A 15,230-nucleotide genomic window follows, 5' to 3' on the forward strand; every position below is an offset into this window, starting at 1 on the left:
TAATATGTAGTTTTGTTGCATATCATAGAAAACATGAGTAGAACATGCTCATTATATAGTCTGTTTGCTGGGGCTTCCTGTAGTCAACTTGATGAACCACACCCATGCCTTCTGCATGGATACAAAAAATCCATTTTAAAAAGGAAGATTTTTTATTTTTTTGTAGTTGTCTCAGATGTACAGATGGGGTTTATTTACGAAAATGGGAGTTCTATTGAAGATGGGATGTTTCTATGTGCAGCCAATCAGAGTATATCTATTATCTTGTAGAAGGTGAAAGATTCCGATTGGTTGCCCATAACAACAGCCCGTCTTGTATACTTTTAATAAAAGAACCCCTAACATCTAAGAATTGACTGACTGATCTAAAAGTGAACAAATGGCTTCCACTGTGCTGGGTTTCGTGTTACTTCTATGCAGTGCTAGTTTTCAGCAGGAACTCAGTTCCTTAACCTCTTATTAAATTATATCATCAGGAACTGAAAATGTACTTTCCATAAGATAATTTTTATTTTATTTTAAAGTCACCTGTGAGTGCCTTTGTTTCTAAATACAATATATACATCTCTTTCTATCTCTCTAATATATATATATATCACACTGAGGTCTTTTTTAAAGTTGAAAAAGTGTATTAAAGCCCGGAGAGAAGACTTGCAGCTGCAGTTCGGGGGGCGGGGCTTGAGCTTTACATCATTAAGCCCCGCCCCCAGGATGGTAAAACCCCCCAATTCACGGATCTTCGTGGAGGGGGCGGGGCTAAAATTACGCGATTTTAGCTCAGCCCCCTCCTGAGACCTGCGGATTGACGGATGTCAATCCAAAAGTATGGGGAAAAACGACGCAATCGGGGGGTGGCGTGGGGGTCCCCAGGAATCCGGGAGGGTTGCCCACCTTTCCGGGGGGCCGGGAGGAGGACCCGATTTTCGGGATCCTCCCGGTAATTCCGGGAGGGTCGGCAACACTGATTAAACAGCAAGTAAAAAGGCCTTTTTACTTGCTGTTTAATGCACTTTTTCAACTTTAAAAAAAGACCTCAGAGTGCCATCTTTCTTCCATCAACTAACCATTGCTTTTGAAAGGCATCGGGGCCTTTGCAAGAGAGGGGAGGGTGCCGGTACATAATATATATGTTATTGTTGTTTTTTTTTTTTTTTTTTTACTGATCCACCCCAGAACTGGAATTTCTGGTCCTATTTTTCCACAAAAAAATACTGCTTCTATGTAATATTTTAACAGATTCACTGAAACTTCAAAGATGTGTTTTTCACTCTTTCCAGATATAACTTTTGAGTGAAAACACTCCTTTTTGATTCTTAGTGAATCTACGTAGCTTAATAACCCCAAAAAACAGTGCCGGGCGCTATATATACACGTATTACTAATTTTTATTGTTTTTGGAATTGTTTCAAAAGAAATTGTCATTGGATACATATGTAGAGCGCTGACACAAGCCCTTGTTGAAAGTTGTCTGTAGTAAGCTGTAAAGCTGCAGATGACTAATAGCAGAACTGAATGGTTCACTTCTGCTATGCTTATATGCTTACAGTTTTTGTTCCTGTTTTCACTCCTTGCGGTGAATCTTTTTCACTGAAAATCTGATTCACCCTATTCAATGTTCACTGTTCGTGCCGTGAATGCCGGCCAGTTCTCAGTTTCATGCTCGCTGCAAGTCGCTGGTGTATTTCAATGGGGTTTTCACTGAGAGTGTAGTATTCAATGCTAGGATGGAGAACTGCTTTCAGCATGAGTTTTTTGCCATGATTCACAGTTTGTCATTCAACAACTTTTTAAGGTGAACTGGAATGTGATCTTTTAAAAAAAAGTTTTTTTGTTTGTTTTTTTTAAATGTAAAAAAAAATCTATTAAAAATCAGTATTAATTTATTCATGCTATTTTTTATTAATTAATTTATTAAATTATTATTATTCATTTTTTTTACACATTTGTCAGCAGGGGGCAGGGAGCCGCTCATTATCTATGCATGAGAAGGACCAGTGCAGCGGCTCCCTGCCTGTGTCCCTGGGAGACACACACACACACACACACAGATTCCGGCGCAGGCAGGGAGGCTTCCATCTCCCTGCCTGCCGCCATACCCTGGCTCCCTGTGGCGTTTGCCACAGGGGTTAAAAATCGCCCCTGCAGCGTTTAATAGGGTGATGGGGAGGGCTGGAGCAGGATTCACTCACATCTCGAGAAATGACATTGAATACCTGCCAATATTTGAAACTATACTGATAATTAAATTTTCATGTGTATATAGTCCAGTGCAGTGGTAGCCAACCCTAGCCTACGAGAGCTACCAACCGTTCACATTTACAGAAAACCTAGCTGCTGCACTCATTAATCACTGACACATTTTAAAAGATCCACAGATGGAGCTAATTAGCTCACTTGTGATTCTGTGAGGAGACCTGCAAAACATGCACTGTTGGTAGCTCTCGAGGACTAGGGTTGGCTACCCCAGGTCTAGTGTGTATGCACTATATCATTAACGATGCACACTTCTACGAGTCAATAATGTTGTCCTTTGTCTGTATGTGCATACTCCTGCATGTGGCCACTAACGATATCTCTTGTGAAATCGCACCATGTGTATTCACTATATTGTTTGCTCATGAGTTAAAAAAACCATGAGCAACATTGTATCATACTGTATGCCATGTTTCCCAATTGGTGTGCAGTTTAAGCTTTTCTTTCCTAAATGAACTGGGTAGAAGCATCTCTACACAACAAACAATGCACCTAGAGCTTCATTGATCATTTGAGAGTTCCGTTATGAAATTTGTTATTGCTGTTTTAAAAACACACTGGGGCTGCTGCTGCTGGTTTTGGATGCTTGCAGAAGTTCGGGACGCTGGGAGGGGGGGGGGGGGGGGGGGGGGGGGGGGAGAGTTGGGAGTTTCAGGTGAGCCTGCAGTGCAGCTTAGCCTGAGACATTTCTGGGCATAACACCGAAGGGTTAAATAAAAAAAAAAGTTCACTTTTGCAAAACTTTCCAGAATTGCATGCACTTTCACCCCTCTCGTAACCCGTGACGGGCCTTAACTTAAGACTAGTCTAAAATAATTAGTATAGTGTTTTCATAATGCCATTTCTGACAAACCCACTGTGTGATCATTTGTTTATCGTTTCTTTTGTGTGCATATTTGCTGTTTACTGTGCTTTTTTTCCCACTAATAAAATACGTTTATTTTACCCTTTTGAGTGCCAACATTGCTGTGAGCATAGGCGAATCTATGGGGTGCATTTTGTAGCTGAGGGATGGGGCTTTCCAACGAGCCCAGACCCGTGTCTCTAGCCCCCTGGGAACCGGAGATACTGCCAGGCAAACCTGGAACGTTTTCCCTATAGGATAATATGGGACCCGCTAATTCCGACCCCCACCCAGTTCAACGGCTGCCATTTCCCCCTCCGGCATCATTGAAGCTCGAGGTTGATACTGGTCTCATGTAAATGGGTCAGCTGGTTCCGAAGATATAGCTGGTTGGTTAAAGGGGTGTAGGGAGAGGGGAGTGGTTGTCTCTCCCCCTCACACCAGAAAATGCAGGGACTAGGCTGGTGTATAAGGGGTCAGCCTGGGAATGTACCTGCATGATCCAGGGACCATATTCCCGGGTAAATCCCTGCATTTTCTGTTGTGAAAGGGGTATTATTTCAAACAGCCGTTATCTGCAGTGCTCTGAATACAGCCGGGCAGCCCCCTGCTCTCTGCCCCCTGCAGCTTCCGCTCCAATTCTTCTCCCCGCTTTCACCTCAGCCTGCCCACCCCATAATCATGTGGTGCCGGTGCCCGGCGTGCTCCACCGACGTCACGCACAACAACAGCGCGCACAATATTTCAAATGTCCACTCGGTTAAATGGGGACACCAGGTGGGTAGTGGGAGCGTGCTCCTCTCCCCATAGAAGCAGCTGCACCGCTCTCCATCTCTCCCTGCAGCAGCAGCAGCGAAGGCTCATATAAAAATTTACAGTAAGATGCAAGTGGCAGTATGTGTGGGCATTACGCATAATGTGTGGCTTAATGTGTAAGGGGCACTATGTGTGCAGCATCATGTGTAATGGGTACTATGGTGCTCGGCATCATGTGTAATGGGTACTATGGTATGCGGCATCATGTGTAATGGGTACTATGGTGTGCGGCATCATGTGTAATGGGTACTATGGTGTGTGGCATAATGTGTAATGGTGCCATCAAGCAAGAACCCCCTAGCAATGAGCACATAGCTAAGCAGCACTTATGTGGCAAATATGTAATGGGCATTACTGTTTGTTATATAGTATGTAATGGGCATTATGGTGTGTGGCCTTATGTGTAATTGGCATTACGGTGTGTGGCTTTATGTGTAATGGGTATTACGGAGTTTGCTAAAATGTGTAATGGGCATTACTGTGTATGGTCTAAAGTGTACTACCACACCCCTTTTTGTGATGCCACGCCTTCTACCCATGAGGCCACGCCCCCTTTTGCCATGCGGCTATGCCGCGCAAAGGTCCCCCTGCTATTATGTCTAGATCTGGGACCACCCATTACCATAATTCTAGATTCGCCTATGGCTGTAAGCGATCCTCAACCCATTGACTGTTCTTTTAGTATAAATAAATACAAATACAGACAAGTCAATTTAATTTAATTGAAGTTTACAGCTTTGACCCAATGGATATAAAGGACATTGCTGAAATTGTCCAGATTTTGCATCCCACTACCTGTGATCTGGACCCTGCCCCAACCAAGCTCCTAATAGGGTGCATGGATATAATTGGCCCTGTCTTTGCAAAAATTGTTCAGTGCTCTTTGCAGACAGGAATTTTTCCTCAACCTCTAAAGGAAGCAATTGTTAGACCTCTTTTAGATCCAGACTGCATGACCAACTACAGACCGGTAGCAAACCTTCCTTTTCTAGGAAAAGTCATTGAAAAAGTGGTTGCAAATCAACTGGAACCCGCCTGATATCTCATGATATGTATGATGCATTCCAATCAGGATTCAGGAAAAGACATAGCACTGAAACATCCCTGGTATATGTGCTAAACGATCTTCTGATGGCAAGAGACAGAGGTGATTGTTCAATCTTATTCCTTCTGGATCTCTCTGCAGCATTTGATACTGTGGACCATGGGCTTCTGATTGAGTGCCTGAAAAATTTCTGTGGACTAGATTGCACAGTACTAAGCTGGTTTAAATCATTTCTCGCTGGCAGGTCACAGAGTGTCATCTGGAGTATACTCTTCTTCATCCGTGCCATTGCCATGCGGTGACCCACAAGGTTCAATATTATCCCCCATGCTTTTTGCAGTGCACATGCTGCCACTGGGTGAAATAATTAGGCGCAATAGCCTTGTCTACCACTGCTATGCAGATGTCACACAACTGTAAGGTTCCACTGAAAACCCAATAGCAACCCTAAATGGCTGTCTAGCTGAGCTCCAAGAATGGATGAGTGCCAGTTGGCTGAGACTGAATCCTTATGAAACAGAGGTCCTTATGATTGGACCTCAACATCAAAGGACAAGACTGCAGCACAGCCACCCATCTGGACTGACACTTGGGGGTACAGAATTACAAAACTCTGATCATGTGCGGAATCTTGGCGTGGTACTAGATGGTGGAATGACACTTAAACCTCAGATATCAGCCACAATCAAATCCTCATGCTTTCATCTGAGTAACATAGCCAGAATCAAACACTTAATCCCATCTGAAGACCTGCCAAAAGTCTTACATGCATTTGTATCATCTCGTTTGGATTACTGCAATGCCCTTTACCTTGGTCTACCAGCAAAAGAACTGTACCAATTCCAGCTGGTATAAAACACAAGCCCCGCTCTAGCCACATTACTCCCATTCTCTACTCCCTTCACTGGCTGTCAATAAAATGGCAAATCATTTTCAAGATCAATCTACTGTGTTTCAAAGCCCTACATGACCAAGGCCCAAAGTACCTGAAGCAGCTTCTGATTCCATACTGTCCCACCCGATTACTGCAATCTGGAGATGAAGGACTTTTATCAGTACCTAGAATCTCCTGTAATTCATCTGGGGGTCGAGCTTTTAGCCATTCAGCTCCGACTTTATGGAACTCACTTCCCTGCACAGTTCGAATGACCCCCACTCTAGAATGCTTCAAAAACAGACTCAAGACTTTCCTATTTACTCAAGCATTTCCTTCAGTCCCTTAACCCCTTCCTGACAGAGCCAGTTTTTGCGTTCCTGACAGAGCCCTTTTTTTCAAATCTGACATGTCTCACTTAAGTGGGGATAACTTTTTTTTGCTTTTACTTATCCCAGTGATTTTGAGATTGTTTTTTCGTGACACATTGTACTTCAAATTAGTGGTAAATTTGGGTCGATACAGTCTGTGTTTTTTTGTAAAAAATACCAAAATGTCGTGAAAAAATGGAAAATTTAGCGATTTGCAAAATGTTAAATTTTCTGCTTGTGAGACAAATAAACATACCACTCAAAATAGTTAATAACTAACATAGACCATATGTCTACTTTATGTTTCCATCATTATTTCAACTTCCTTTTAATTTTTTTGGACACTAGGAGGCTTACAATATGAATAGCAAATTCTCAAATTTTCAAGAAAATTTCAAACACTGATTTTTTTTAGGGACCAGTTCAGTTCTCATGTGACTTTGAGGGACTTGTATGTGAGACACCCCCATAAATGATGCCATTTCAAAAACTGCACCCCTCACAGTATTCAAAACAGCATTTTGGAAGTTTGTTAACCCTTTAGGTGTTTCACAGGAATTAAAACAAAGTGTAGGTGAAATTTCAAAATTTTATTTTTTTTGCAGATTTGCAATTTTAATACATTTTTCTAAGGAACACAGTACATTTTACTAGAGAAATGTGACTAAAAATTGATTCCCCCAATTATTTTATTTTCATAAATATCCTATATGTGGCCCTAGTGTGCACGTTGACCAAACCACAGGCTTCATAATAGAAGGAGCACCTACTTGATTTTGGAGCCTCCTTTTTATGAGATTATTTTTTAGGCACCATGTAGGTTTCTAGGCACCATAAGATGCTAAAATTTAGGAACCCCCCCACAAGTGACCCCATTTTGCAAACTACACCCCTCAGGGAATTCATCTAGGGGTATAGTGTACATTTCAAACCCCCAGGGGTTTCACCAATTGTGGTACAACTGGGCAGTGAAAATGAAAAATTAAATTTTTTACACAAAAATGCAGTTCTGGCTCAAAATTTTTCATTTTCACAAGGAATGAAGGAGACAAAGCACCCCAAAATCTGTGCCCCAATTTCTCCCGAGTACGGCAATGCCTCACATGTGACCAAAAAATACCATTTGGGTGCATGGCAGGACTCAGAAGGGAAGGAGTGATTTTTGGATTTTGCAGCTCAGATTCTGGTGGAATTTTGGTGGGTGCTATGTTGCATTAGCAAGACCCCCCAAGCACCAATACAGTGGAACCCCCCCACAAGTGACCCCATTTTGCAAACCACACCCCTCAGGGAATTCATCTAGGGGTATAGTGTACATTTCAAACCCCCAGGGGTTTCACCAATTTTGATACAAGTGGGCAGTGAACATGAAAAATTTCATTTTTTTACACAAAAATGCAGTTCTGGCTCAAAATTTTTCATTTTCAGAAGGTATGAAGGAGAAAAAGCACCCCAAAATCTGTGCCCCAATTTCTCCCGAGTACGGCAATGCCTCACATGTGACCAAAAAATACCAGTTGGGTGCATGGCAGGACTCAGAAGGGAAGGAGTGATTTTTGGATTTTGCAGCACAGATTTTGGTGGAATGAATGGTGGGTGCTATGTTGCACCAATACAGTGGAACCCCCCCACAAGTGACCCCATTTTGCAAACTACACCCCTCAGGGAATTCATCTAGGGGTATAGTGTACATTTCAAACCCCCAGGGGTTTCACCAATTTTGATACAAGTGGGCAGTGAACATGAAAAATTACATTTTTTTACACAAAAATGCAGTTCTGGCTCAAAATTTTTCATTTTCACAAGGAATGAAGGCGAAAAAGCACCCCAAAATCTGTGCCCCAATTTCTCCCAAGTACGGCAATGCCTCACATGTGACCAAAAAATACCAGTTGGGTGCATGGCAGGACTCAGAAGGGAAGGAGTGATTTTTGGATTTTGCGGCTCAGATTCTGGTGGAATGAATGGTGGGTGCTATGTGGCATTAGCAAGACCCCCGAAGCACGGTGAAATTATGAACCTAATATTCCATAGATGTGTGGTATATTTTAAAACACTCCTTTATACATAGGCCGGGTTTGTCGGGGCAAGTGTCACACTGGAAAATAGTTTGCTTTCTTATTCCCTTTTTATAGCAAACTTTGCACCTTTTTTGTGTCCTGCCCTTTTTTCCAGTGGAGGGGATTTCATCAGGAAAATGCTGCCCTGGTACAATACGGGGGCCAGTATTAGAAGTACTGGGGCCCTCTGCCTGCTGGTTCCCAAATATTAGGCCCTTTATGACTTCCTCTTGAAAGTGCATAAATGTCCCCCTCTGGCCGGTAGAACGGAATAGCACGTAAGCGTTATACAGTGCCATCTGGATGATATACACGGCCACCTTCTTGTACCAGATTTTTGTTTTCCGCAGGGCACTGTACGGCTTCAGTACCTGATCTGAAAGATCCACTCCGCCCATGTACCTATTGTAATCCAGGATACAATTAGGTTTGGAGGTGTGGGTACTGGTACCTCGTACAGGGACGGAGGTGGTACTGTCTCCGTGAATTGTTGTCAGTATAAGGACATCCCTCTTGTCCTTATATTTGACCAACAACATATTTTCGTTGCATATTCCCCTGCTTTCACCCCTTCTCATTACTTGGGCAATGTGCGTTTTTGGGAGGCCTCTTTGGTTCTTGCGCACAGTACCGCAAGCTGCTGTACCTCTTGAACCAAGGGCCTTAAACAGGGGGATGCTGGTGTAAAAGTTATCCACATAGAGGTGATAACCTTTATCCAGGAAGGGGTGCACTAAATCCCAGACAATTTTTCCACTAACACCTACGAGGGAGGGGGGGCATTCTGGCGGTTCAATTCTTGAATCCTTCCCTTCATAAACCCTAAACCTGTGGGTGTACCCTGAGGTGCTTTCACACAGTTTATACATTTTTATGCCATACCTTGCCCTCTTACTGGGAAGGTACTGGCGGAATTTAACCCTTCCTTTAAAATTTATAAGGGACTCGTCGATACAAATAAATTTTTCAGGGATGTACACCTCTTCAAATTTGGCACTGAAATGATCAATGACCGGCCTGACTTTGAATAGCCGGTCAAAGGTGGGATCATCTCTGGGTGGGCACTGTGCATTATCGGTGTAATGTATAAATTTAAGAATTGTCTCAAAACGAGTCCGGGGCATGGCCATACGGTAAAATGGGGTGCTGTACAGAACATCTGTACTCCAATATTGCCTAATTTCTGGCTTTTTTACTATGCCCATATGAAACACCAGACCCCAAAACGTCATCATCTCTACTGCATCTACAGGGGTCCACCTAGCAAATGATGACGTGGGGTTTTGAGCAATAAACTGCTGGGCATATAAATTAGTTTGGTCCACCATTAAATTTATAAAATCATCAGAGAAAAATAATTTGAAAAAGTCAATTTCTCTGAGACCTGTGGAATCAAATTGGATTCCTGGCATGGCCAAAAACTCAGGAACCTGGGGCTCAAAATTGTCTGGTGGTGGGGTCCATACGAGATCAATTATTGGGGGGGGTCTCAGCTGCTCTACGGGGGCGTCTTTGAGGGGGTCCCTCATCACCAGAGGAGGAAGAGGAGCTTAAGACGAATCCTTCAAATTCCCCGCTTCCCTCACTGGCTGTGTCAGAGTCAGAGGCAAGCATGGCATATGCCTCCTCCGCTGAATACATTCTTCTGGATGACTGGGATGACATTTGGGATGCCATTTTTATTTTTGTGTTACTGGTAGTGAAATGTTTCAACACGTGTATAGTGTAGGGGGGGGGTACAAACTTTATTTCAACCCGGGGGGTATGTAGTGTGTATGTAGTGCAGAAAAAAAAAAATACTTTATACCAATAAAAAAAAAAAAAATGAAGGGGTTAAAAATAAAAAAATGAAGGGGTTAAAAATAAAAAAATTGAAGGGGTTAAAAAAAAAAAAAAAAAGGTCCTGCGCCAAAAATTGAGCACAGATGTTGGTCAGTAACGTCCGTCACTGAACAGCGCTCAAAGGCAACAGGAATTTGATCAAAAAAAAAAAAAAATAGATCAACCCTGTGCCGAAAAAGCTGATCAGTGATGTACGTCACTGATCGGCGCACAGTGGCCACAGGACACCCACAAAATCACAGTGTGTGTAAAAAAAAAATTAAAAAAAGACCCCACAGCACTCACAAAAAAAAAAAAGGTGATCAGTGATGCGACACTGATTACCAGTGAGTGACAGCAGGTGCACAACCTTTGGTGCAACTGACAGTGCAACTGGCAGCAACTGACAGGTATATATAAAAAAAAAAAACCTCTGCGCCCCCAAAAAGTTGCTGATCAGCACAGTTATACTGATCAGCGCAAAAGGGGGGGTAGCAGACACAGAATATACACTCTCTATCACTCTCTGTCACTATCTCTCTCTATCTCTCACTATCTCTCACTATCTATCACTCTAGGACACTGCAGCAGCAGCACTGACAGTTATATGTATAAAAAAAAACTGCACCCCCAAAAAGGGGGGGTAGCAGACACAAAATATACACTCTCTATCACTCTCTATCTCTCTATCTCTCACTATCTATCACTATCTATCACTCTATGACACTGCAGCAGCAGCACTGACAGTTATATATATAAAATAAAACCCCTGCACCCCCAAAAAGGGGGGGTAGCAGACACAAAATATAGCTCTCTCTGTCACTCTCTCTCTATCTCTCTCTATCTCTCTCTCTATCTCTCTATCTCTCTATCACACTGCAGCAGCAGCAGGAAGTCACAAGAAGTCAGATCCAGGAAGCATCCAGCACGCTACAAGCAGTGAGCAGGTGATCAGGTAAGGTATTTGCAAGGATCAGGTAAGTATTAGCAAGGATCAGGTCGGTATTCACGGCAGACAGGCACGGTGACCGTTCTGCACGCTATTCCAGACCGGAATGGCGTCTGCAGCGCAGTCACCGTTAGTTTAAATGTCGCGCCTTGGCTGTGATTGGTCCGTGGGTCCCACGGACCAATCACAGCCTTGGGGGCAGGTGGGGTGAGGGTGGGGTGAGGTGTCATCGTCACCGATGACCCCCTCATGCCCCCTGACGCCCGGCGGTGATTGACACCTGTGTTACCGAGCGTCTGATTCGCTGGTAACACAGGAAAACGCTGTGAATGGCTGTTCACACTGAACAGCCAATCACAGCGATCGCCGACGGGGGGGCGGCATCGCAGCCCCCCCTGGGCATGCAGGGACATGTCTGCTGTCAGGGACAGCAGACATCGTCCCTCTGTCACTGCGTCTCGAGACGCAGTGACAGTTTAAAGTCATGACGTACATTTATGCCATGTGTCGGGAAGTACCTCCCGGCCATGACGTAAATGTACGTCAAATGTCGGGAAGGGGTTAAGTATTGTTTATGAAAAGCTTTTCTGTACTTCATTGTTTCCTTACTGTATTACATTCATTCTGTATGTTGAGTGCTTTGAGTCCTATAATTCCACTTTTACACCAGAATACCGGGTAGGACCCGGGAAATCGAACACGGGAAATTGACAGGGCATGTCCTGCCTCAGACCCCATTTACACTGCAATTCAATCCGGGTTATTCCCGGGTAAGGCCCTTTCACACTGAAAACGGATCAGCCCTGTCTTTCCTTGCTGGTGTCATTAAAAATGGACCTTTGGGCTGTTTGAGATGAGGTCACAAGAAAGGGAAAAGGGAGGGGGTGGGTTCTGCTCCCAGCATTGCAGCAAAGATGGCAGACGGAGTAGCTGTGTTGCAGTTTGTGCTGTACTTTTCAGCAATTGAGAGTTTGATTGGATGTATTGGACATGGACATGATGGTGCAGATCAGGTTTGGGGTCAGCCAAAGTGGAACACACTGCGTGACAGCCAGTGTGTGCTGCAGCAGATGAGGCTGTAAACACAGTGTGGAGTGTGCTTGCAGCACAGAGCGTGGTAACGCTGCTGCTGCGCTGCTACATACGCCCTGTGCGGGTCTCCAGCAGATGACATCATCTGCCAGAGCCGCAGAAGCACCAATCAGCTCTTCTCGCCCCTCTACCCACCAAATAACCCGGATAATGACCATTTACACCACCCTGAGCCCCGGATAAGCCCCGTGTCCGACCCTGAACATTTGCCGGGTCAGATTCCTGGGGAACAGTACCCGTGTTATTTTTTTTCAGCCCATTTACACCATGCCCTGCCCCGGACTGGAGCGGCAATATCCCGGGTCCAACTTCTGGTGTAAAAGGGGTATTAGAGAAAGAGCACTATATAAATTATTATTATTATTATTATTATTATATTATTACAGTAGTTAAATATTGCACCCAAAAAAGTGGCGCTGGCATTTTTAACTGATATTTTTATGATCTCTCACAGCAACGCTGGCACTTAAAGGGTTTAATAAAAATGTTGGCTTGTCAATTTTCACACCTGTTTTGATAAATTTCCTTGGCAAATGATGTTATAAAGTAAGTAGTAAAGTTAACCAATAACAGGAATAGCACATAAAAGGATCCGTTTCATTTGGCTGTGTTGCATTTGAGAACAAACCCTGTTGAATTTTAAGTGCTTCAATCCTGAGCATTAATCCCTTAAATAGAATACCTGATCTAGCATGACTGATGCTTCCAGTAAGAATGTATTTGCTGCAATGGAGTTCCATTAAGAAATCGAACTGGATTCTTTGCAAAAGAGAACATACTGTATAAAAGCAATGTCCTGCACTTATTTAGAGTCATTTCCTGAGTGTAGTTTCTATATGGGAGAACAATCATTATTCTTTTTAAGAAGTTATTTTATATAACTCACACATAATTAAACATCCCTTTACAGTGAGTATTTAGTCATTTACATCAGGTATGGGTCATTGGGTTGACACATGAAATAGGTTGAGAGGGTTGGAAGGTAGACACAAGCATTAGGTAGACAATGGCAAGGTCGACAGTCAAAGGTCAACATGAGTTTTTCGTGTTTTTGTGTCTCAAATGACAACATTCTTTGCTCTCGCATGCATTGGGCACGGTGCCTTGCTATGCTCGGCACACTATTGTATTCTCCCTCCACGCCCTAGTGGATGGTAGGGCATGATCTACCACCTGTCAGCACAAAAAGATTTGAAAAACCAATTTTGATTTTTTTTTTTTTTTTTGACTATCAACTATGTTGACCTAATGCTTGTGTCGACCTTAGCCATGGTGACATTTTTCATGTATCAACCTAAGCCATGTTGGCCTTCAGTGGTCAACACAATGCATGTCAACCCAATGACTGTATACCTTTACATCATTCTCTGCACCAGTGGAGCTTACAATATACAGTATATTCCTTGTCACACACCTACACTAGGGTTCCTTTTCAGAAGCGAATTATACTACCAGTATGTTTTTTATATATCTGTCTCCGTCCATTGTATGGGGTATAGAGCGTGAAGCGTTTAATGGGAGCAGGAACGAGGCTGGGTGGTAACAGATCTTTTTCATATGTGATGAATACAGAAGCTCTCTTCACTATTTACCAACTTGCTTTATAGGTTCAATTTGAAAAGTTTAAAGCAAGAACCCCAGTTCTGTACAGTCCATTACACTTTGATTTTTCTCTTTCTGCAGAGAAACTGATTGCCTATCAGCGTGAATTCCATGCTCTGAAGGAACGCCTACGTATTGCCGAACATAGAACTCTACAACGCTCTTCAGAGCTCCATGCTATTCTAGAGCAGTTCCAGAGAGCAGTGACTGAAGTGAATGGAAGCAGAGATGCATTAAGTAATTTTTCAGGTAAAATGTCCTGTCTTACTATTACACCCACACAGAAGTAATGTATCTGTAGTGAATGTGCATTGATGAATGCAGGATGTAAATCGGTTCTAGGTTAGTCCACAGGTAACTGTAGAGAAATGGCTATCTAACCTTTAGCAACCATTTGTACATTGCCTTTTAATTTCTAGACTCTAGTAGAGTACTTGCAGGAACAGATTGCTTGCTTTGGTGAAGACCACCTTTTCATAGACCTGTGAAACCAATTCCATGATGTTCGCTATTGTGTATATAATTCAAGACTACAAGACATCTGTATGTTAGTGTTATGCCAGTGGTTCTAAAACGTTTGGCACTCCAACTCCATTGTGGAGGGAAGACGAGGGTGTGGGTTACAGTACTTACCTTTTTACGGGTTTGGATTACGAAAATTGGGATGCCACTGTGTGTATTTTGATAGTCTGCATTCTGATTTCGGGATCCTGTATCCAATCACATACAGTAGTGACTCATCCAGCTGATTTTCTGAGCCATCGTTCCAAGCATTTTCTGTATCCTGGATATAGACCAGCTTTTCTTTCACATGTTAGTGTTTCCAAACCTAGATCAGTTGCTTTAACATGCTGCAGCAGGGGCGCCGGCTGACTCACAACAGTCGAGATTCAGTCGCTCGTTTTTCCGACATCAGAATCTCGACTGTCAAGAGCCCAATAGTTGGAATCTTGACTTACACAGGCTATTTTCCCTCGTGGAGGTCCACAACCCTCATAGAGGGTGAATAAAATAGGTGGCGTACACTGAGCCCGCAAGGGGCTTGAATGTGCTTGCTTCCCTGACAGGCTCCTAACAGTCTGGATTGCGATGTCTGAGAAACGACCATTGGAATCCCAACTATCAGAGAGTTATACTATACCCCTGCAGCAGATGGAAGACCAAATCAGGCAAGCAGTGTTCTAGGCTGTGCTAAAATCTTGCATGAGACTAATGACTGACAGAGACCAGGGGGTATCGTTAATCATTTAGGTAGTTCTGGTATCAAGATTTTAAAAGGTAATAATAATAATTGGGAAACACTCCTGGTTTTCCCTTATTGACACTATAAATCCCACAAGCAGAACCTGCAGTGCTGGCTTGGAACAGCTTAGAAAATATTCTTAAATGTCTCTCTTCTGCAGCATTTACAATGATATTTCTAGCATCCTAAGTGTGCTGCTTATGTTGTATTAAAGCCTAAAACCGTAGTGATGCTGTCATCTAACATTCCTTTATTTGATT

The 15,230-nt window shown here is 43.2% G+C and overlaps 1 protein-coding gene across 1 annotated transcript in view; it reads left to right on the forward strand.

The window, feature by feature from the left end:
- Positions 1 to 15,230, forward strand: part of MGAT4A (alpha-1,3-mannosyl-glycoprotein 4-beta-N-acetylglucosaminyltransferase A) — an 83,188-nt gene that overhangs the window by 33,567 nt on the left and 34,391 nt on the right. The window contains exon 3 of the mRNA XM_083168530.1: positions 13,809 to 13,976. Within this exon, the coding sequence (XP_083024656.1) occupies positions 13,809 to 13,976 (168 nt within the window). The remainder of the gene's footprint in view (positions 1 to 13,808; positions 13,977 to 15,230) is intronic.

The sequence above is a fragment of the Crinia signifera genome, chromosome 2, assembly GCF_055691185.1.
Source record: "Crinia signifera chromosome 2, ASM5569118v1, whole genome shotgun sequence".
NCBI lineage: Eukaryota > Metazoa > Chordata > Amphibia > Anura > Myobatrachidae > Crinia > Crinia signifera.